General features: G+C 34.4%; 1 protein-coding gene and 1 long non-coding RNA gene across 2 annotated transcripts in view; one reads left to right on the top strand and one right to left on the bottom strand.

Annotated features, from left to right (window-relative positions):
- Positions 1–3,708: 3,708 nt before the first annotated feature.
- LOC139861552 (uncharacterized) lies at positions 3,709–4,328 on the bottom strand. The gene is made up of 3 exons (XR_011763805.1): positions 4,186–4,328; positions 4,003–4,104; positions 3,709–3,852 (listed from the first exon to the last, which is right to left on the bottom strand). It is a non-coding gene; the product is annotated as an uncharacterized lncRNA (long non-coding RNA).
- A 4,410-nt stretch (positions 4,329–8,738) lies between these two features.
- The window catches only part of LOC139862596 (anaerobic nitrite reductase HB2-like), a 31,883-nt gene continuing 16,006 nt past the window's right edge, over positions 8,739–24,615 (top strand). Inside the window, exons 1-2 of the mRNA XM_071851213.1 lie at positions 8,739–8,844; positions 9,000–9,116. Of these exons, the coding sequence (XP_071707314.1) occupies positions 8,740–8,844; positions 9,000–9,116 (222 nt within the window). The 5' untranslated portion in view covers position 8,739. The remainder of the gene's footprint in view (positions 8,845–8,999; positions 9,117–24,615) is intronic.

Genomic DNA, 24,615 nt, shown 5'->3' with positions numbered 1-24,615 from the left:
TAAAGGGCTACATACAACAGTATGTATTAGTCCTAAAAGATCTTTAGCTCTTTTACCTAAATCGGAGAAAGAAGCATTTGTCATCTTTTCACATAAACATGACTCGCATACATCAAATGACTCAGAGCCAATTGATTCCAAAAGTCCATTAGACTGGAGTTTTGAAATGCATTGTTTGTTTATATGACTCATATGACAATGTCATAGATAGGTCTTATTCAAGTCTTGCTTGAAGACTTTGGCGATGTAGGTATACACAGAATTCTCATTTGAAATTACACTATGCATATCAATTTCAAAAATACCATCACGTGGATAGGTATTAAGATAAATATATTATCCTTAGAAACTGAAATATCTAAGTGTGTAAATGCAAGTTCAAAACTAGCATCTTTCAAACTATGTCGCTCGCAGTATTGAGAGCATAATGCTATTGTTCCAACAAAACAATAAGACCACTTAGAGAAGTAAGTTCAGAGGTACCAATAGCTTTAACAAAAGCTTGATCCCCCTTGCCTACTTGCAAATCCAGTGTGCCTTTCTTTAGTCTATTACTTCTTCTCATTCCCTTCATATTGTTACAGGTGTGAAGGCCACAACCAGTTAACAAAGATATAGGAATCACTAGAAGAAGTATATAACTATTTATGGAATATACCTGATTTGCTAGTCTCACCAGCGTTGCCTTTTCTCAGCTCAGATTGGAAGATAGGACAACTTCCTTCTCCAATTGCCAACCTTTCCACAATGGAAACATTCGGCGTCTTTTGTTGGGCTTTCCTTCTTGGAAGGTGGAATATTTTTCCTAGCAAATGATTTGTCATTTTCCTTCCACAAAATATTCGGCTTATTCTTTTTCACCCTTCAATCATATTTCTTCCTGATCATCGAACAACATCCGATAGAAATTTTGCTGAGCAGCAGCAACTGCCACAACAGGAAGTATGAATAAGGGTTCTAAATTTTGTTCAACTTCCATGTATGCTTGAGAACAATTCTCAGGTTGCAGTGTCAGTCTAGGAAGTTTGAACATTGAGTTTATCCTTCTCCAACAAAGAAGGAAGTGTGTTTTGGTTTACGTCTTGATTATTTGACATCTACAATAGATATAAGATTTAATTTAGTATTTTCGATATTGAGCTTTAATAAATTAACTACCCAAGTTTTTATAATATTATAAAAAAAACAATTAATTTACGAAAGCCTAAGATCCACATAGAGGTTCCATAGCCACATCTGTTGATCAGCTAGCAGTTATGGAGTCTATTGGTAGGTAACGGGTACCAATTGCATTACAAGTGCAACTCTTAGATCTTTATGAGACCTTGAGATATGTGTAGTTCAACAAACCACTATTATCTACTAACATGTTTGTCTCATCCTTGCCTCGAACTCAGGTCTCACCGTGAATACGATTAAGTCGTCCAATTTGAAAACAGTGGAAATTCACGCTAGTCTCACTAGATCGAAAAATCCACCTCGTGGCTATAATTCAGCCTAGTCTCACTAGATCAGAAAAATAACGAGGAGTGTTTGCAAGCTCATTGGATGGCATGACTTAAATTTGACGGGTATTTTGTAAAAAGTTTGTGTCAACGAATAATGCATGCACACAAGATTCGCTACACTACTAGTTAAAAAAACATTTTAACCAATTGTATATGTCGATTATGTTTGTGATCTAATTTGTTATTTAATTTATAGGATATAAAAATAACAAATACACAAACGTGTATCGTTTTAAAACAGTTTTAAAAGATGTCGTCCATATATTTTATTTGACTTTCAAAATCATTTATCATTAAACTCGTTAGAGTTTAACTTATTTTAAAATCATCAATTTTAATCTTTGAAACTCGTTTAGAGTTTTAGTTAATGTTTTCATCAAAAAACATATATATATAATTTGAGTCTCAAAATTATTTAACTTTAAACTCGTTAGAATTTAACCTTTTAAAATCATCAATTTTAATATTTGAAACTCGTTACCGGTTTTATTTAATGTTTTCATCAAAAACATTTAGCATATATTATAATCAACCATTAAATATAAATGCGTAAAATAAAACACAACCATGCATCACACACACATAGCCTAGCCCAAAAAATCCTATGCTTAATCCCATGAGCCGACATGGGATCAAGAGGTCAAACTAAGGGTAATATCGTAGCTCCCACTTAATTCAAGAATCAAGTGAAAACTTGACAAACGCCATCGTTGTCTACTTGACCTGTTCGCCATCTTCTAAGTCAAACTTCGTGTTGCATCTTTATCTTCAATTTTCATCTTGTTACATTTATTTAAATTTGAAAATACAACTAAACTAGTACTTTTACAAATTAAAATAAACTGAAATACAATACTATGAAAATGAAAAATAAATACAATACAACTTTGGCTTCAAAATGGCCTTTCTAATAAAATAAATAATCAACATGATATAATATTGCCGTAATCAACAATCACATAGGTCGGGGCATTACGGGCTATGTATGCAATCACAATTTTAATAACTACATTATTAAAACCTATATATGGCTTGTCCATGGTTACAATGCATGTGTATAACCATGGAATATAACAATCAACAATTATAATAAATATTCAAGCCATAACAATTAAATCTACAATTTAAAATAGTGATATTCTTTCAATCATATTTGTGCGTCATGAGGTTATGTCTAAATCAACCGCGTTGACTTTAAAAACCAAAAAGGTTTCGACTTTTACCAATTCACCACAAAGCTAAATTTAAAGAAAATCACGCGACAATTAAGATGGTGTAAAAGCGGCTCGGATACCACTGTTGGAAAATCGTGTGTACTTTTACCAAAACAGATTAACGCAGCGGATAGTTAAAATAATAATCTTTTATTATTTTATGAACAAAATTTAACAAGATTAAATTTTCACTTATTTAATGAAACATGCACATGATTAACGATCCCAAAAATCCAGTTACACCATAATAATTGTCATGAATATAAATCATAAGATGAGTAAACGATATACCTTTCTTGAAGAAACTGATTGAAGGAGAGAAACCTTTCTTGAAGAACCTGATTGAAGGAGAGAAACCTACGATCAAAAATATGACCGTCTCTTTGGATAGTCCACACTACACTTCAAACAACGTCAATGGATGCTAGTCCAAACCCAAGTAATAATCAATCAACCTTTGATTAATATTATGAACCCAAAATATGTAATATGTGTTTTTCCTTTTAGTTCATCGAAAGCATTAGAATGATTTAAAAATTACTTCGTAATATGATACACATATATGAATATATAATATATCCCATTTGTTTGGTAGCATAAAGTAAATCAAAAGAAATCAAGATTCGTTTGTTTGATAGCAAAAAGCAAATCAAAAGAAATCAAGATCATTTTCAAATACAATGCTATATTTTAAAAAGTCGTATTTCTCAAATACTTTAGGGGTAGTTTATGAAACTTATAATTAATAATTTCTATCATGTCACTTTCATGTGAATAGTAAATTAATTAATTTCATTTCATTTACTATTCACATGAATAGTAAATGAATTAATTTCGATTTACTATTTTGTTACTTGAGTAATATATATACATCATATATATATTTTATTTGACGTCTCGGTGTATATGTGTGTGACCCCGAAGGCTCAAATGAGGTTGACCATATAGTTATATGTTGTACCTTGCACATTAATCCTACAACATATAATGAATTGTTACCATCCCAATCCTTGAGCATGCAATTATGGATCAGAGCTACGATTGAAGTGTTATCCACTGCATATTTATTCGCCAAATCAAGCAATTTGATGGTATGTTCTCCCCACAAAGCACATCGTATAGGCCTCCCACTTTAAGATTATATCAACAATAGTGTAATTGATGTATTAACATACTTAAAAATGCTATGTATATATGAATCAAGTTAATAAAGATGCAGTTGATATGATTCAAAAGTTAACATATTCAGTAACAAAAGCACATATATTTGACAATATTACCTATGACTAAGCAGTTGAAATTCCAAAATCTTCCTATCTCCAGTCTTTTCTTTGATTTGATTGTGCGAAACTTTGCCACGTTAACCACCCTTCCAGTTACATCTGTATTTATTAATCTTATTGTAAGTTATGATTTATAATATGTAAATTGATTGTTCAAAAAATTGTAACAGAGTAACTAACCCAATATTTCATCAGCTTTTAAGAACTATTGATTGATTGACTTGATCATACGTCACCACTCGATAAATGTCAGTTCCGATTTTAAAATCAGAACACTTCTGTACCTTAAGGGATTTATAAATCATAATCTTGAATAGAATAATGATAAACTAGTTATGGAGTACTCGCTTCGCGCCGGGGGCTCCGTTTTGAATGCGAGTTATAAAAAAAAGTCTTGATCTATTTTGTAAAAAGAATTTTTTTCGACATCTAACATTGAAGGGTTGTTCCTTTTGTGAAAGTTACTTCTTTTAGCGTTCGTTTATTTTTTCTTTTAAAGTTAGTTAATCTATTTTGTAAAAAAGAATGTTTTTCGACATCTTTTGATAGCATTGAAGGGTTTTTCCTTTTATGAAAGTTGTCTCCTTTATCGTTGAGGGAAAAAAAAAGTTAGTTGATTTTTTTGGTGAAAAAGAATTTTTTTCGACATCTTTTGGTAACATTGAAGAGTTGGTTTTATGAGAGTTGCTTCTTTTATCGTTGGAGACAAAAAAAAAGGTGAAATGACAAAAATACCCCTAATTACTAAGTGAAATGACAAAAATACCCCTGATTACTATTAACAAAAAAAATAGTGTATCTAAGATATATAGATAATTTGATGTAATCGTCTGTTGAATCGATGACCTTGAACCTAGTAAGGTATAAAAACAACGTCCCTCTTTAAAAGTGGCTTCATAATAATTGATTACAAAATGTGATGTAAATGCAGGTTTTTCTTCCGATTTCAGGAGACGTTTCCACCAACCTTTCTCATCTTTCTGAGCAGTGCACAGTATATTCCTCAAACCCAATTGAGTTTTGCAGCTCTGTCTCAAAAGAAGATCGATAATAAGAGGCAGTACACCTCAAGATCAAGCATCATAAGTGGATTAAAGAGTAGATACCAAAATTGATGTGCGAAGCTTCAAAACATAAGTCGGATTCACCGAATTTAAACATCCCATTAGAAATCAACTCGCCATCTGAAGGAAGAATCCGTTCTCGATTTTGATGTTAGGGGTGTGTTTTTTGAGAGGAAATTAGGGTTTATTTTTCCTGTTGTTTGATCGTGAATGAGTTTTATTTTGAAAATCCCAATTTTTTCATTTTGGTCCCGTATTTTTTTTAATCTTGAGGGTATTATAGTCTCGTTATTACTAAATATTGGGATTATGAGATCATAATCATGACATGAATTTTTAAAGCGTACAGATTTAGTAGATATAGCTAGGATTAAAAGTTAGAGATTTAGATAATCTATTTTTAACTTTGTTATTATAATATTGGTCGAACCAAAAATGTCTTATTCGAGTGCAAGTGAATTAAAAGGAGAGTTTAACCTTTGGAAGGGGTTCCTTCGGTTAAATGGGGTATGGATGTGGTGTCGTTGTTTGTATTTTGCCGAGCCTCCAAGGTAAGCTTTAAGAGAAGATTAGTGTGTGCGAGTTAATTAGCCTGAAAAGTGAGGCTTAGGAGCACTATTTATAGATAGATAATCGGCGGTTATACATGATAACCGCTATGTTAGTGCCCACTATCAATAACTGCCACTAGAATATTCTAATCATGCCTATAACCTACTTCACGTTCTCCATGTTCCTGAAATGTAGGGTTATAGTCCAGTTCAGCAACACCAAGTCAACTCCGTGGGTACGTCACGCTACCAGTCGCGTGAGGTTGACTTGAATACACAAGCCTAACCGTTTAGCTGGACATCACGTTGTTTCATGTGACGCAGCCTTAGGTTCCACAGGCTCGTGTACCGGACGTCATGTGTTACACATGACTACATGACTAGACACGTGACGGTGCATGGCGTGACCAGGGGCGTAAATGTTAAGGGGCAGAGGGGGGCAGTCGCCCCCAGTGAATTTGCAATTTTTAGTGCAAAAAATTTGAATTTTCGATTTTGCCCCCGGTGGAATATTTTTTTTGCCCCGAATAGTTTGTATTTTGCCCTAAAACCTTCATATTTTGCCCCCAAAACCTCCATATTTTGCTAAAAACTTCCAAATTTTGCCCAAAAACCTCCAAATTTTGTCCAAAAACCTCTATGTTTTGCCCCAAAGGCTCCATAATTCGCCCAAAAAAAAATTGATACCCTTTAACAAAATTTTCGCCCCTAGTGAAAAAAATTCCTGTATTCGCCACTGGGCGTGACGTACGTCATTAAATATAAACAGATAAAGAGATTGTTCCATCACGAAGGATGAACCCTTAAATTCATTATTGAAAGGGTCATCGTAATGCCGATAAGTCAATTATCATTTAATCAAATAAAAATGTGTTTTAAACCACACAATTTCATTTGTAGTGATAAATATTAAACAAAGTATCGTGTTAATTGTATAGAGTAACAACAATTACACCAAATTTTACGATATGACAAAGGAAGATATCATGTAATTATTGCTACTTAGTTTTGATTGTATTCTTTTTTGTGTGATTTTTTTTTTTTTTAAATATAGAGATATTGAAATTTTTTGTTGGAATTCACGGCTTTAAAAAATTTAGTAATCGTCTTTTATCGTCTTGTTAGGTAGTTTTTTTGTTGTTATAGAATATCATCGTCAATAAAAATAAAATAAAATATAGTGGACGTTCCCTTTATTAATTAGTAATAAAAAGGGTCTTTATCACTGTTAGTATATGGCCAAATGTTTTAAATCATTCATACAAAGTTACATTCTTATCCCTATGAATTTTATCATTAGCATATGGTACGATCAATTACCCCATATAAATAGAGTATGGTAGAGAGAGATCTAAAAGGTAACAAAAAAAATGGGTTTTAGTGAAAAACAAGAAGCCTTGGTTAAGGACTCGTGGGAGATTATGAGGGAAGACATTCCTGCCCTCAGTCTATATTTTTTTACACTAAGTTTTTCATGATAATATATGTTAGTAATTATTACTTGCCTGGTTTTGGTATGTTTTATATTTTAAAATATGTTGCATATGATCAATAAATGTAGTAATAGGAGTGTTAGTTCATCCATATCTTTCTAGATAAGTTTATCCATATTCAAGTTATATGAGGATTACGTATATTTTTAGTACACGTTCTAACAATTATTTTGTGATCATTCTTAACTATTTTCCTGATCATCTCAAGAGACGTTAATTACTAGGCTAATGATTAATTAACAAAGTATTGTTATTAATGATAAAAAGGGTAATTGTTCATGCATATTTTTTCCAAGGGAAAACCTACACACGAACAGCAATGCGAAAGGGTTTTTTTTAGGCGCCAACGTCGTTGATCTCCGGTCCGGTTACCGTGAATAACCCGTACCCGAGATGATGATCTCGGGAGGGTGGCCAACGAATTGCCCGCCGGTCGATAGTCGGACCCTATCGACGGCAAAGGGAGAAAAAACCCTACAAGACCCGTAGGTAAAAACCCTAGTGTTGCGATCGTGAAGACGATCGTGGAGAAGATCCGGCGAGAACTGCCGTATGCGTTGCGGACTTGCGGTGGTGGAGGAGTTGCGGTGTGATCGAATGACCGTATGAGATGTATGCGATTGGGAGCTTGTGAACTTGATGTAGGTTTTGCCCCATATTTATAGATGGGAATTAGGGTTAATTGACTTGGGGCCCAAGTTAATTGTGTAGACCCTAATTGGGCCAAACCCTACGTCATCAAGTCCCCCAAGTTCGGTATGATATTTTTGTCAAGTATCGTATCGAACTTCTCATTATGTTGCGGAAAATAAGTTCACAGGAGCCTGCGCAAACAACTGTGAGTAAACCCGCGAACATATGCGCAAAAAACCGCATGCAGAATGCGTGGGAAACCGCATGAACTAGCATGCGTAAAACCGCACGAAAATTGCGTCTAAAGTCGCGGACAACTGTGCGCAAAGCGTGCGTAACCTGGACAAAAGCGTGTGGACAGTTGCGCAAACGCGCGAACTTCTGCGCTAAATATTCATGTACTTAAACCGCATATAACTAATTAAAAGCTCAATAAGAAAAGACAAACCTTCTCAAACCGAACGATAGACGGTAGAAACACGAGACATAATGCATCGTGCCCCACGGTGGGCGCCAATTGTTCATGCATATTTTTTCCAAGGGAAAACCTACACACGAACAGCAATGCGAAAGGGTTTTTTTTAGGCGTCAACGTCGTTGATCTCCGGTCCGGTTACCGTGAATAACCCGTACCCGAGATGATGATCTCGGGAGGGTGGCCAACGAATTGCCCGCCGGTCGATAGTCGGACCCTATCGACGGCAAAGGGAGAAAAAACCCTACAAGACCCGTAGGTAAAAACCCTAGTGTTGCGATCGTGAAGACGATCGTGGAGAAGATCCGGCGAGAACTGCCGTATGCGTTGCGGACTTGCGGTGGTGAAGGAGTTGCGGTGTGATCGAATGACCGTATGAGATGTATGCGATTGGGAGCTTGTGAACTTGATGTAGGTTTTGCCCCATATTTATAGATGGGAATTAGGGTTAATTGACTTGGGGCCCAAGTTAATTGTGTAGACCCTAATTGGGCCAAACCCTACGTCATCAAATAGAGATGCAACCGACAGCAAAGAGATTGTTTTTGTTTATGAAGGATACAGATGAAGTTCCTCAAAATAATCCAAGAGTCAAGTCTCATGCTATCAAAGTTTTCAAGATGGTGAGAATATTCATATGAGAATTTTTTTTTTTTTTTTTTTTTTTGATTATGATAACAAAATAATATAACTATAATACGAATTTAATTATAATTTTAAATATAATTATAATTATAAAATAATTAAACATATAAATATAAATGTGATTGTATTGAAGACATGTGAGGCAGCAATTCAGCTAAGGGAAAAAGGAAAAGTTGTGGTCTCTGGTTCTACACTCAAGTATCTGGGATCTGTTCATTTTCAGAAAGGAATTGCTGATCGTCATTTTGTGGTATATTTTATTTATTTATTGGGGATGATATTTTAAAAACTTTTATAAAATCAAATTTTAAATTTTAGCAACTTATTTTTTTATAACAATAAAAAATTAATTTATAACTTACAACATCGCAGAATCAAAAAATTAACAATTACTGTACTAATAGTTATAATAATAAAATAAAATAAAAATAGCTGAATAGTTAATTGCCAAACAATGGTTCAAATTCAAATTAGATATTATATTATATCTATATCTATATATCTAAAAGACATATTGAAAATGAATAGTAACTTTTATAATTTTTACAAACCTACCTCAAACTTTTTATTTTTTTTATAATTCACACACTCTTTCTAATATTTAAGTTTATAATTTTTATAAACTTACCACAAACTTTTCTTATTTTATAAGTTAACCATTAAACTTCTCATTTATTATAAATCGATCACATAATTTTTCCTATCTAATAATCATTTATTATTATTATTATTATTATTATTATTATTATTATTATTATTATTATTACTCTATATACCTAAAAGACATAAGAGAAATGAATAGTGAACTTCATAAGGTTCACAAACTTACAACAATTTTTTTTTTTTAAATTCAACCACACCCTTTAAAATAGTTAACTTTAGAGCTTTTATAAACTTACCACAAAATTTTCACATTTTATAATTTAACCATAAAACCTCTCATTCATTATAAATCGACCACATAATTATACCTATATACTAAAATGTAAGACCTTATAAATAGTGAACTTTATGGTTTCTATAATTTTAAAACAAACTTTCAATCTTCCGTAATTCAACCACAATAATTATTATAGTTTAACTTTACGTTTATTAGAAATCAAACACATAACATTCCATTTACTAAGAATCAACCACATAACTTTTCACTTATTACAAATCGTTAATGTTGCTACTATTAATATAATTGTTATTGTTATGTTATTGTTATTATTTGATTTTTTTTTACTTTGAGTTTTTTTACACATTTCAGTTTATGTCATTTGCTTCTATTTTTTTTTTTTTTACTTTTCATAATCGAATTTAGCTAACGTTCTTCCGCCGCATCGCGAGGGCGCCACAACTAGTTGAAATTCAAATTAATAGGTGATTTAAACAGAGCAATGATATGACATCATGATACGAATCAAAAGTTGACCGTTATAATATTATTATATAGCCTTTAAAATAAAAATAAATAAATAAAATCATTATATATAATATTTTAAAGAAAATGATATAAAACTTATGAAAGTTATATATATATATATATATATATATATATATATATATATATATATATATATATATATATATATATATATATATATATATATATATATATATATATATATATATATATATATACTAGGTTTTAGAGCTCGTGCATTGCACGAGTGGATAAAATATCGTGCAAAAATTGATTTTTATAAAACAATTAGGTTTTAGAGTCCGTGCGATGTACGGTGGGTAAAATAATCGTGCAAAATTAATTGGTTTTTTTAAATAATTATTTTTTGAGTTTAAGAGCCATGGTGACAAATTTTAAAAGTGGTTTTGGGTGGTGTTAATAACTTAACTACTACAATTCTTATATTTCTCACCATTAATATCTTGTTAATTATATAAGAATTATATACTACGCAATATTTAGAGAAAATATGAGTTTATTGAAAATTTGTCATGAAAAGTTTCAAATGAAAACACTTTGGTAAGTATAAGTTATATTTGTTATGTGTTACTATTATATAATATAAATTCTCGATCATTACACGTATCATACCCCGAATTGCTGAAATTGTAAATCTCGATCAGATTGCATAGATTGTCAACCTCCCCGCTGGTCCTACCAGACGGTTACCTCGTCCAGTTGCTCGATAACCTGGGACCTGCATCAGTAAGTTCGACCCGTTCCCTTATTGCGGCTTCTTTATCTGCTTCCAGTCGAAAGAGACGCGGTCAAAGATCCGATTGTTTTGAACCTGTTACCCACTTCGATTTCCAGAAAGAAAGTTCCAAATTGCAGCTCACAATCTTCGAGAATGATTCTTTGAAGTTGATGTCAAGATCTTGAATATGCGTACATGTCAAGATAATGTTCCTCCAAGTAGTTGGTTTCAAAGAACGAATTGCTTCATTCTCCAATTCCAGACCACCACAAGGACCATATATACTACGAATAACGTTAGCCCAAAGTGACTCGACTTCGGTATTGAACCTCCACCAACACTTTCCCAATAAAGCGAGATTTTTTACTTTTTAAAAGCCCGATGTTTAACCCCCCATTTTCATAAGATGAAACAACCTTTTCCCATTTGACCCAAGGGATTTTAGAGTTTAAATCCGACCCGCTCCAAAAAACTCTCGTCTCACACTCTCAAGTATTTTTAACACACTAGACGGGAAACGAAAGATCGAGAAATAATACAATGGAAGGCTACTTAGGACCGATTTTATGAGGACCATTCTTCCCCCAAAAGACATCGACTGCATTTTCCACAAAGATAATCTTCCTTTAATCTTGTCGATAACCGAATTCTAACTACGTGATTTGTTCATTTTTGCACCAACCAGGAGATCAAGATATGTAAAAGGGAAGGACCCGACTTGACATCCCATACGACTAGCAAAGCATGATGTTTCGTTCTCACTTACCCCAATCCCATAAAGGCAACTTTTATGAAAGTTGACTGATGCCAACTCAAAGCACTTTAGGAGATGTTTTAAATTTTGTAAGTTTTCTCTACTCCATTCTCCCAAGAAGGATTGTCTACATCTCACCTCCCCCATACACCACTCATGTGGTATTGGGTTTGTTGTTGTTGTTGTTGTTGTTGTTGTATTCTCCCAAGAAGATAGTGTCATCCGCATATTGAAGATGCGAGATTTTCACATTGTCTTTTCCAATTTTCACCCCCTTAAAAAGCCCCTTTTCGGTTGCGCTTTCACTAAAATGTTAAGACCCTCCGCGACAAGGATAAAAAGAAAAGGAGATAACGGATCGCCTTGACATATACCTCGTTCCAATGTAAACTCACTTATGGGTAACCCATTAACAAGTATATAGATATTTGCCGATTTAAGACATGTAAGTATCCACTTTCTCCATTTTGAACCAAAACCCATACTATCCATGACTTCCAAAAGAAAGTTCCAATTTAGGCAATCAAAGGCTTTCTCAAATTCAACTTTAAAAAGAATACCTTTGCGTTTTGTAGTGACCCGAACTTTTCCATGTTTATATATATATTAAATAAAATTGTTATTTACATGATTAAGTGTTTCCAACATGTTAAGCAATCAAACTTGTTAAGACTTGATTAATTGAAATAGGTTTCATATAGACAATTGACCACCCAAGTTGACCGGTGATTCACGAACGTTAAAACTTGTAAAAACTATATGATGATATATATATGGATATATATATATAGTTAACATGATATTATGATAAGTAAACATATCATTAAGTATATTAACAATGAACTACATATGTAAAAACAAGACTACTAACTTAATGATTTTGAAACGAGACATATATGTAACGATTATCGTTGTAACGACATTTAATGTATATATATCATATTAAGAGATATTTATACATCATAATATAATAATAATATAATAATTTAAAATCTCATTTGATATTATAAACATTGGGTTAACAACACTTAACAAGATCGTTAACCTAAAGGTTTCAAAACAACACTTACATGTAACGACTAACGATGACTTAACGACTCAGTTAAAATGTATATACATGTAGTGTTTTAATATGTATTCATATACTTTTGAAAGACTTCAAGACACTTATCAAAATACTTCTACTTAACAAAAATGCTTACAATTACATCCTCGTTCAGTTTCATCAACAATTCTACTCGTATGCACCCGTATTCGTACTCGTACAATACACAGCTTTTAGATGTATGTACTATTGGTATATACACTCCAATGATCAGCTCTTAGCAGCTCATGTGAGTCACCTAACATATGTGGGAACCATCATTTGGAAACTAGCATGAAATATCTCATAAAATTACAAAAATATGAGTAATCATTCATGACTTATTTACATGAAAACAAAATTACATATCATTTATATCTAATCCATACACCAACGACCAAAAACACCTACAAACACTTTCATTCTTCAATTTTCTTCATCTAATTGATCTCTCTCAAGTTCTATCTTCAAGTTCTAAGTGTTCTTCATAAATTCCAAAAGTTCTAGTTTCATAAAATCAAGAATACTTCTAAGATTGCAAGTTTACTTCCAAGTTTTCTAAATCCATTCCAAGTAATCATCCAAGATCAAGAAACCTTTGCTACTTACAGTAGGTTATCTTTCTAATACAAGGTAATAATCATATTCAAACTTTAATTTAATTTCTATAACTATAACAATCTTATTTCGAGTGGAAATCTTACTTGAAATTGTTTTCGTGTCATGATTCTGCTTCAAGAACTTTCAAGCCATCCAAGGATCCTTTGAAGCTAGATCCATTTTTCTCATTTCCAGTAGGTTTATCCAAGGAACTTGAGGTAGTAATGATGTTCATAACATCATTCGATTCATATATAAAAAGCTGTCTTATTCAACGTTATAAACTTGTAATCACTAGAACATAGTTTAGTTAATTCTAAACTTGTTCGCAAATAAAGTTAATCCTTCTAACTAGACTTTTAAAATCAACTAAACACATGTTCTATATCTATATGATATGCTAACTTAATGATTTAAAACCCGAAAACACGATAAACACCATAAAACTGGATATACGCCGTCGTAGTAAAACCGGGGGCTGTTTTGGGTGGGATAATTAAAAGCTAAGAAGAACTTTGATTTAAAAGCTATAATTCTGGAAAAATGATTTTTCTTATGAACATGAAACTATATCCAAAAAGCATGGTTAAACTCAAAGTGAAAGTATGTTTTTCAAAATGGTCATCAAGATGTCGTTCTTTCGACGGAAATGACTACCTCTTTCAAAAACGACTTGTAACTTGTATTTCCGACTATAAACTTATACTTTTTCTATTTAAATTCATAAAGTTAAGTTCAATACGAAACCGTGGCCACTGGAATCACTCAAAATGGATTAGAAACGAAGAAATGGCGAGTAAAACAAGATTGATAAAAACTACTCATTTTACCTACGTGAAAGTTAGTAATAAATCTATTCCAACCATAACCTAATCAACTTATATTGTATATTATGTAATCTTGAGATACCATAGACACGTATACAATGTTTCGACCTATCATGTCGACCCATCTATATATATATATTGCGGAACAACCATAGACACTCTATATGTGAATGTTGGAGTTAGCTATACAGGGTTGAGGTTGATTCCAAAATATATATAGTTTGATTTGTGATCAATACTGAGATACGTATACACTGGGTCGTGGATTGATTCAAGATAATATTTATCGATTTATTTCTGTACATCTAACTGTGGACAGCTAGTTGTAGGTTACTAACGAGGACAGCTGACTTAATAAACTTAAAACATCAAAATGTATTAAAAGTATTGTAAATATATTTTGAACATACTTTGATATATATGTATATATTGTTATAGGTTCGTGAATTAACCAGTGGCCAACTCTTACTTTCCGACGAAGTAAAAATCTGTGAAAGTGAGTTATAGTCCCACTTTTAAAATATAATATTTTTGGGATGAGAATACATGCAGGTTTTATAAATGATTTACAAAATAGACACAAGTACGTGAAACTACATTCTATGGTTGAATTATCGAAATCGAATATGCCCCTTTTTATTAAGTCTGGTAATCTAAGAATTAGGGAACAGACACCCTAATTGACGCGAATCCTAAAGATAGATCTATTGGGCCTAACAAACCCCATCCAAAGTACCGGATGCTTTAGTACTTCAAAATTTATATCATATCCGAAGGGTGTCCCGGAATGATGGGGATATTCTTATATATGCATCTTGTTAATGTCGGTTACCAGGTGTTCACCATATGAATGATTTTTATCTCTATGTATGGGATGTGTATTGAAATATGAAATCTTGTGGTCTATTGTTACGATTTGATATATATAGGTTAAACCTATAACTCACCAACATTTTTGTTGACGTTTAAAGCATGTTTATTCTCAGGTGAATACTAAGAGCTTCCGCTGTTGCATACTAAAATAAGGACAAGATTTGGAGTCCATGTTTGTATGATATTGTGTAAAAACTGCATTCAAGAAACTGATTTCGATGTAACATATTTGTATTGTAAACCATTATGTAATGGTCATGTGTAAACATGATATTTTAGATTATCATTATTTGATAATCTACGTAAAGCTTTTTAAACCTTTATTTATGAAATAAAGGTTATGGTTTGTTTTAAAATGAATGCAGTCTTTGAAAAACGTCTCATATAGAGGTCAAAACCTCGCAACGAAATCAATTAATATGGAACGTTTTTAATCAATAAGAACGGGACATTTCAGTTGGTATCCGAGCGTTGGTCTTAGAGAACCAGAAAATTTGTATTAGTGTGTCTTATCGAGTTTGTTAGGATGCATTAGTGAGTCTGGACTTCGACCGTGTTTTCTTTAAAAATGATTGCTTAACATTTTTGTTGGAAACTATATATTATTAACATATATATATTATGTGATATATTAATCTCTTAACATGTTTGATATTGTGTGATAGATGTCTACCTCTAGCACAAATCCCATTGACTCCCCTAATAATAACGAAGAGTCGAATATATATTGGACTGATTCACAAGTTCCCGAAGAGGAACCGGAAGAAGAATCAGAACCGGAAGAAGAATCAGAACCGGAAGAGGAGGAACCAGAGGAAGAAATAGAACCGGTGGGGGAAATAATAAAACGGTTAAGTAAAAGAAAATCCTCAACCAACCGACCAAGGTTAATTATGATCAATGGTGTTTCCGCCAAGGAAGCAAAATATTGGGAGGATTACCAATTCTCCGATGAATCGGATTCCGACGAGAATTCCGATGATGTTATAGAAATTACCCCAACTGAATTTAAAAAGGCAAAAGAAAATAATAAGGAAAAGGGCATAAAAATAGAGAAATCTAAATCCAACCCCGATGAACTTTATATGTATCGTCAACCCCCGAAGTCCTTAAGTTGTAACAATGACCCGGGAACCTCTAAACCACCAGGTTTTTCTAAACCGTTGTGGAAAACGACAGCTAGTATTAGGGGAACATCATATATCCCTAGAAACTTGGCAAAACGAACCAAAACCGAAGAAGAAGAAACGAGCGAGTCGGAATAAGATAGTTGTATTCGTATGGTGTAATATATGTAATATAGTGTGCTTATGCTTTATGATATATGTAAAAATTGCTTGTATTAATAAGTATTTTTTTTTATGAATTTAACTCTTGTCTATTTTACAGTATAAAAACACAAAATGGGCAGACAACCCAATATTTTAAGAGACCTACCCGGAGACATGATTGATGAAATCTTGTCTAGAGTCGGTCAGAATTCTTCGGCACAACTATTTACGGCGAAATCAGTTTGTAAGACATTCGAAGAACGTTCCAAGAATGCCTTGGTTTATAAGAGACTTTCGTTTGAAAGATGGGGGATATCACATTGGGAAACCCATAAGTTACGATGTGTTTACTTTGACGCATATATTGCGGGGAACCCAAGCGCTATTTTACGCAACGGGTTAAGAAATTATTTTGACTCAATGTATCCGAACATAGGACTTCATGATTTAGAAAAAGCGGCTAACATGCAACATAAAGAAGCATGTTATGATTACGGGTTAGTAATGTTCGCTTCTCACCAAAGTGAGAACAAGAACATCGGGCTACAACTATTAAACAAAACATTTCCACAAGTAACGGACTCAGTAGTTGTAACGACCCGTCAAAATCGCTATTGACGCGGCACGTTAATCATTGATTCCACAGTGAGGTTTTGACCTCTATATGATACGTTTTGATAAAATATTGCATTCATTAAAATAAGTGACTTTCTAAACATAGAAAGTTATAAACATGTGGGCAAGTGCTTAGGTATAAGCAAAACCCCGAAATACATAAGTCTTTAATTTACAGGTTGACATCACAGTCCAATTATTTATTACACAACGCAGTTTTATTTTGAATGCAATAAACTTTGTACAAAGCATGAGAGACTCCATGCAGGCAACAAGCACATCACAGCGGAAGCATTCTAAGGACCTGAGAATAAAACATGCTAAAAAGTCAACACGAATGTTGGTGAGTTATAGGTTTAATTGCTCGAGTCATAAACATGTATAAAGATAGACCACAAGATTTCATCAAAAGTTTATCAATAGATTCTACGTAACAGAGCACCCTGGTAACTAAACTTAATGCTATAGTGATAATTACCCCATTCGTTTTAATACACGCAAACCAACGTGTCTTAAACTCAAATAACATACGTCCGTTAAAAGGCTAGCGCTCTAGCTCGGACGGGGATGTCAAGCCCTATGGATCCATATACAATTATTCGCGCCCACCAGTCCATATCCTATGTACTGGCAGCTACTAGTTACCAAAGCTAAGGGATTTTCGGTTTAACTCAGTGTAGAATTTTGTATGTACTTGTGTCTTATTGCGTTTAAAATAAATTGCATGTATTCTCAGCCCAAAAATATTTAAAGTATTTAAAAAGGGAGACTATAACTCACAGTTCAATATTGCGATTCAATATTGTAGGCAAATTGCGTAGACGTAATGATGGTAGACGACTGTATGGTTGGTCTTGGATTCAAGAACAATACCCCGAACAATACCCAAAATTTCCTTATTTTAAAACGGTTTGAAACCCGAATTAAAAATACCCTCGAATATACTTTATTATTATTAAACTTAAAATTAAAATTATAATTATAATTATAAATATAAAATTTTACGTAAAGAAATTATTATGAAAAATTCGTCGAGCAAAACTGACCTTTTATAGTACTTTTCGATTTACTGTAGCTCATGCGATCGCATGAGTTTTCAGTGTTTTTGCCATGCGATCGCATGGCCGCCTTTTCTTTTTTTGTTTGCTAGTTCGTCGACATCAAATAGTGTTTTACTGTAGCAAATAGTGTGTACTGTAGCAAATAGTGTTTTACTCTAGCAAATAGTGTTTTACTGTAGCAAATAGTGTTTCACTGTAGCAAATCACTGTAGCAAACTCGTTTTCACTGTAGTACTGTAGCAAAATACGGTTTCACTGTAGCAAATAGTGTTTTACTGTAGCAAATTGTGTTTTACTGTAGCAAAGTAATTTTTACTATAGCAAATAGGGTTTTACTGTAGGAAAGTCGTTTTTACTTGTACATATATATATACATACATATAATTGTTCATGAATCGTCGAGAGTAATCAAAGGTAATTGTATATATGAAACAGTTCTAAAATTTTGAGACTCAATCTAACAGACTTTGTTTAGTGTGTTAAAATAATAAATCGTATAGAGAATTGGTTTAAATAAGTCAAAAATTTTCGGGTCATCACAGTACCTCCCCCTTAAAGAAAATTTCGTCCCGAAATTTTGAGTAGTACCTGTTTCATGAGCGATATCAGTGAACAAATGTGGATACTTTTGCTTCATCTGATCTTCACGTTCCCAAGTAAACTCGGGTCCTCGTCTAGCGTTCCAACGAACTCTAACTATCGGTATTTTGCTTTGTTTTAATTGTTTGACCTCACGGTCCATGATTTCAACAGGTTCTTCGACAAAATGGAGTTTATCATTGATTCGTATTTCATCAAGAGGAATTACGACATCCTCTTCAGCTAAACATTTCTTCAAATTTGACACGTGAAATGTGTCGTGAACACTACTAAGTTCTTGTGGTAGCTTTAATCGATAAGCAACTGCTCCAATTCTTTCGGTGATTTCAAAGGGTCCTACATACCTAGGACTTAGCTTTCCTCGTTTACCGAATCGTACAACGCCTTTCCAGGGTGACACTTTCAACATGACTTTGTCGCCCACTTGTAATTCAAGCGGTTTTCTTCTTACATCAGCATAACTCTTTTGGCGACTCATGGCCGTTTTCAATCGCTGTTGTATTTGAATGATCTTTTCGGTGGTTTCATGAATAATTTCTGGTCCAGTAAGTTGTCTTTCTCCTACTTCACTCCAACAGATAGGAAATCTGCACTTTCTACCGTAAAGTGCTTCAAATGGTGCTGCGTTGATGCTCGTATGATAGCTGTTATTGTATGAAAATTCTGCCAACGGTAAGTGTCGATCCCAACTGGTTCCAAAGTCAATCACGCATGCCCGTAACATGTCTTCCAATGTTTGTATTGTTCTTTCACTTTGACCATCTGTCTGTGGGTGATAAGCGGTGCTCATATCTAATCGAGTTCCCAATGCTTTTTGTAATGATTGCCAAAAACGTGATGTGAATCGGGTGTCGCGATCAGATATGATGGAGATGGGTACACCATGCCTGGAAACTACTTCCTTCAAATATAGGCGTGCTAATTTCTCCATACTGTCTGTCTCCTTTATTGGTAAGAAGTGAGCTGATTTAGTTAGACGATCAACTATCACCCAAATAGTATCATGACTACTTGCAGTCCTTGGCAATTTCGTAATGAAATCCATGGTTATTCTTTCCCATTTCCACTGCGGAATTTCTGGTTGTTGCAGTAATCCTGACGGCTTTTGGTGCTCAGCTTTGACCTTTGCACACGTCAAACATTTGCTTACATAAGTAGCAATTTCTGTCTTCATATTAGGCCACCAATAAAACTTCTTGAGATCGTGGTACATTTTCCCGTTTCCTGGGTGAATTGAGTACCTCGTTTTGTGTGCTTCATCCAGTACTAGTTGCCTTAGGTTACCATGTTTTGGTACCCATATCCTACCAGCAAAATACAGGGTTCCATCGGCTTTTACTTCAAATTGTTTTTCTAACCCTTTGCTCATTTCGCCTTTTTCGTTTTCTTCTTTTAAAGCTTCTAACTGTGCTGCTTGAATTTGCTTTGTGAGATCAGTACGAATTGTAATATTCAAAGCTCGAACCCTAAGAGGTTTTACTCTTTCTTTTCGACTTAAGGCATCAGCTACAACATTAGCCTTTCTGGGGTGGTAACGGATTTCACAATCGTAATCGTTTAAGAACTCTACCCAGCGACGTTGCCTCATATTGAGTTGTTTTTGATCAAAAATATGCTGAAGACTCTTATGGTCAGTGTACACTGTACACTTGGTGCCATATAAATAGTGTCTCCATATTTTGAGTGCAAAAACTACTGCTCCAAGTTCTAAATCATGCGTCGTATAGTTCTTTTCATGAATTTTTAGTTGTCGTGAGGCATATGCGATGACTTTTGTGCGTTGCATTAATACACATCCTAAACCTTGGCGTGAAGCATCACAATAGATCACGAAATCATCATTTCCTTCCGGTAATGACAAAATGGGTGCAGACGTTAACTTCTTCTTTAATAACTGGAATGAGGATTCCTGTTCTGTGGACCAATCATACTTCTTTCCCTTTTGAGTCAATGCAGTTAAGGGTTTGGCGATTCTAGAGAAATCTTGAATGAATCTTCGGTAGTAACCAGCAAGACCTAAGAATTGGCGAGTTTGTGTTGGAGTCTTCGGGATTTCCCATTTACTAATGGCTTCGATCTTGGCGGGGTCAACTTTAATTCCATGTTTACTGACAACATGGCCCAAAAATTGTACTTCTTGTAACCAGAAATCACACTTCGAAAATTTTGCGTACAATTCTTCTTTCTTGAGTATCTCTAGTACCAGTCTTAAGTGTTGCTCATGTTCTTCCTTGTTCTTCGAGTAAATCAATATGTCGTCGATAAAAACAATAACAAATTTGTCTAAATACGGTCTACAGATGCGATTCATTAGATCCATGAATACTGCTGGAGCATTAGTTAATCCAAAAGGCATGACTAGGAACTCATAGTGACCGTAACGGGTTCTGAACGCGGTTTTAGGAACATCTTCTTCCTTCACTCTCAGTTGATGATATCCGGAGCGTAGATCAATCTTAGAATAAACACTTGATCCTTGCAATTGATCAAACAAATCATCAATCCTCGGTAATGGGTACCGATTCTTGATCGTTAATTTGTTTAATTCTCTGTAATCTATGCACATTCTCATAGATCCATCCTTCTTCTTGACGAACAGAATAGGAGCACCCCAAGGTGAAAAACTAGGACGAATAAATCCACGGTCCGATAATTCTTGCAACTGGTCTTGTAATTCTTGCATTTCTGAAGGTGCAAGTCTATATGGAGATCGGGCTACAGGTGCAGCTCCTGGTATGAGATCAATCTGGAATTCTACACATCTGTGTGGAGGTAGCCCCGGTAATTCTTCTGGAAATACTCCGGGATATTCTCTTACAACCGGCATGTCATTAATGCTTCTTTCTTCAGTATCAATCTTCTTTACATGTGCCAGAATAGCATAACAACCTTTTCTTATAAGTTTCTGGGCCTTCATACAGCTGATAAAGTTCAGCTTTGAGTTGCTCTTCTCCCCATAAATCATTAATGACGTTTCATCCTTACGAGGGATGCGGATTGCTTTCTCAGCGCAAACAACTTCCGCTCTTGTTTTGGACATCCAGTCCATGCCAACGATTACGTCAAAACTTCCTAATTCTACGGGTATCAAATCGATTTTGAAGGTTTCACCAGCGAGATTCATTTCGCAACCATGGCAAATTTTATCGGCTTTTATCAGTTTACCATTAGCTAATTCAATAGTATATTTATCGTCTAGAGGTAATGATGCACATTTTAGTTTAAAACTAAAGTCTTTACACATATAACTTCTATCAGCACCCGTATCAAACATAATAGAAGCTAGTTGATTATTAACGGTAAACGTACCCGTGACAAGATTAGGATCCTCTCGTGCTTTACTGGCACTAACATTAAATGCCCTCCCTCGTGCGGGTTCTTTGTTCTTCTCCTTATCAGGGCATTGATTTATAAAGTGACCAGACTTCCCGCATCCATAACATTTCTTGACATCGGTCAATTTTGTCTTTACTTCAGAAACGGTGGCATAACAATCTTTCGCCACATGTCCTTTCTTGTTGCACTTATCACAGACCACTTGGCAATAGCCTGCATGATGTGTGTAACACCTTTTGCAGAACGGATGAGGTCCCTTATAGTTAGGACTTGCAGTTGCCCCATCTTGTTTACCTTTAAAAGTTTCTTGTTTCTTCAGGTGAGTACTTTTGCCCTTATAGTCTTCCCATTTCCTCTTTCCTTCAGTTGTCTTGACTTCGGTAATTGGTGCCTTAATCGAACTCTCTGTGATCTGGTCCATGAGTTGGTGTGCCATTGTCATGGCTTCCTGCATCGTATTCGGTTTGGACGATGTAACATTTCCTTTGATATTGATCGATAAACCGTCAATATACATTTCTATCTTTCGTTTCTCGTTTGGCACCAATTCGGGACACAACAAGGCTAGTTCCATGAAACGCTTTTCATAGTTATTGAGATTCGCGCCGATAACCTTCAGATTACGTAACTCAGATTCCATTTTTCTGATCTCGTTTCGAGGACAGTACTCCTCGATTAGCATCTTTTTCAGTTCTTCCCAAGAGATATCATATGCCGTATCTATTCCTTCTGCTTTAGCATAATTGTTCCACCAAGTAAGTGCACCATCTTGCAATGTGCACGAAGCATACTTTGACTTGTCTCCGTTCGCACAATTACTGATTTTGAAAACGGACTCCATCTTTTCAAACCATCGGGTTAGACCGACTGGTCCCTCGGTTCCACTAAACGTCTGTGGTTTGCATCCTTGAAAAGTTTTGTATGAGCATCCGTTTCGTGAGTTTGTGTTTACGGCTGCTGCTTTGGCTGCTGCTTCGGCTGTTGCTTTTGCTGCCTCGGCTGCAGCAATTCTTTCATTCACACGTTTCTCGACTAGTTGCTCAAACTCAGCATCCGACATTTGAGACATGTTTCTTCAATAAACACAACAGATATAATTTAATCATATAGAATATTATAGGTAAAATGAGTTGTCAATAGTTAATCGTAGCATATTAATAATATGAACCGATTATTATAAAAGCCTTTTCTTCTTATTAGCATTTTATAATTATTTCTAGGGTATTACCTACCCATTAAGTTCATACATAATAGCTAGTACAAGGAATTAACTACTAAAATCCTAATAATATTCCACTATGAAAAATTATAGCGAGTTATTACATTATTATGTAATAATAATAATAAGAAATAGTAATAATACAAATAATCATTCCATGCATTTATTATTAATAAACCAAAATAATACAATACCATACAATACCGATATTTTACATAGGCATATTTTACATAACAAGATAGAGTAGCACACATAAGCAATAAAATAGCGCATGGAAGATTTATGGTTGCGAGGTCGTTTATTCAGAACTATCATAAACTTCTTCCCATTTGGTTCTCTCTGCCAATTGTTTGTGTGCACATGGTCCGACAGACATTCTGACAGTGTATTTTATTTTTAGTTGGGGTTTTGAGGTACCCGTTGCCTCAGTGGGTTTAATACAATAAGGGTGGTTACGGATCGAATGGTCCTGTTCTTTTTTAATAATTAAGGACATTTTATTATTGTGGTTGTTTTTATTATCTATAGCAAGTTGGAATTTCTCCTTAGTGATCTCTTTTATTTCATTAGCGAAATCCTCCTCCTTACTGATCTCGTCTGATGACGAACTGTCTGAGTCATGTGTAGGAGAATATGATGACGAACTGCAAGAATATGTACCGGTGGTCATGAACCGAAATCTGCCAGGCGTAATCGACACAACCCGCCCGTCGGCGGTATATCTGGACCAATGTCCATATTTGTTTAGAAATGGGCGATCCTCGTTTACTCCAGGGATCATGGGTCCATGCCAACGATACTGTGGCTCCGGAAAACTAAAGCTGGGTGGAGCTGGAACCTCCTCTGGGTTTACCGGGAGTTGAGATTCCCCGGCTAACACAATTTCTTCTTTAATAGGTATTGGAACGCCCTTTTCAGTTGTGGATAGAATAGATTCAGTGTCCGATTCCGAGTCATACAAAATGATAGGATTAGAGGAAGTCATCTATCACATAATTGAAACAACAATTACGTTAGCATATAAATATATCACATATAATGTTTTTGACCAAATAATAAGCAAAAATCAGTAAAAACAGATATGGTCATAGTCCAGACTCGCTAATGCATCCTAACAATTACCAGTTAAATACACTAATGTAATTTCTGGTTCCCTATGACCTCAAGCTCGGATACCAACTGTAACGACCCGTCAAAATCGCTATTGACGCGGCACGTTAATCATTGATTCCACAGTGAGGTTTTGACCTCTATATGATACGTTTTGATAAAATATTGCATTCATTAAAATAAGTGACTTTCTAAACATAGAAAGTTATAAACATGTGGGCAAGTGCTTAGGTATAAGCAAAACCCCAAAAT

This window comes from Rutidosis leptorrhynchoides, chromosome 8 (assembly GCF_046630445.1).
Source record: "Rutidosis leptorrhynchoides isolate AG116_Rl617_1_P2 chromosome 8, CSIRO_AGI_Rlap_v1, whole genome shotgun sequence".
NCBI lineage: Eukaryota > Viridiplantae > Streptophyta > Magnoliopsida > Asterales > Asteraceae > Rutidosis > Rutidosis leptorrhynchoides.
This window is presented reverse-complemented; position numbering and strand designations above follow the sequence as displayed.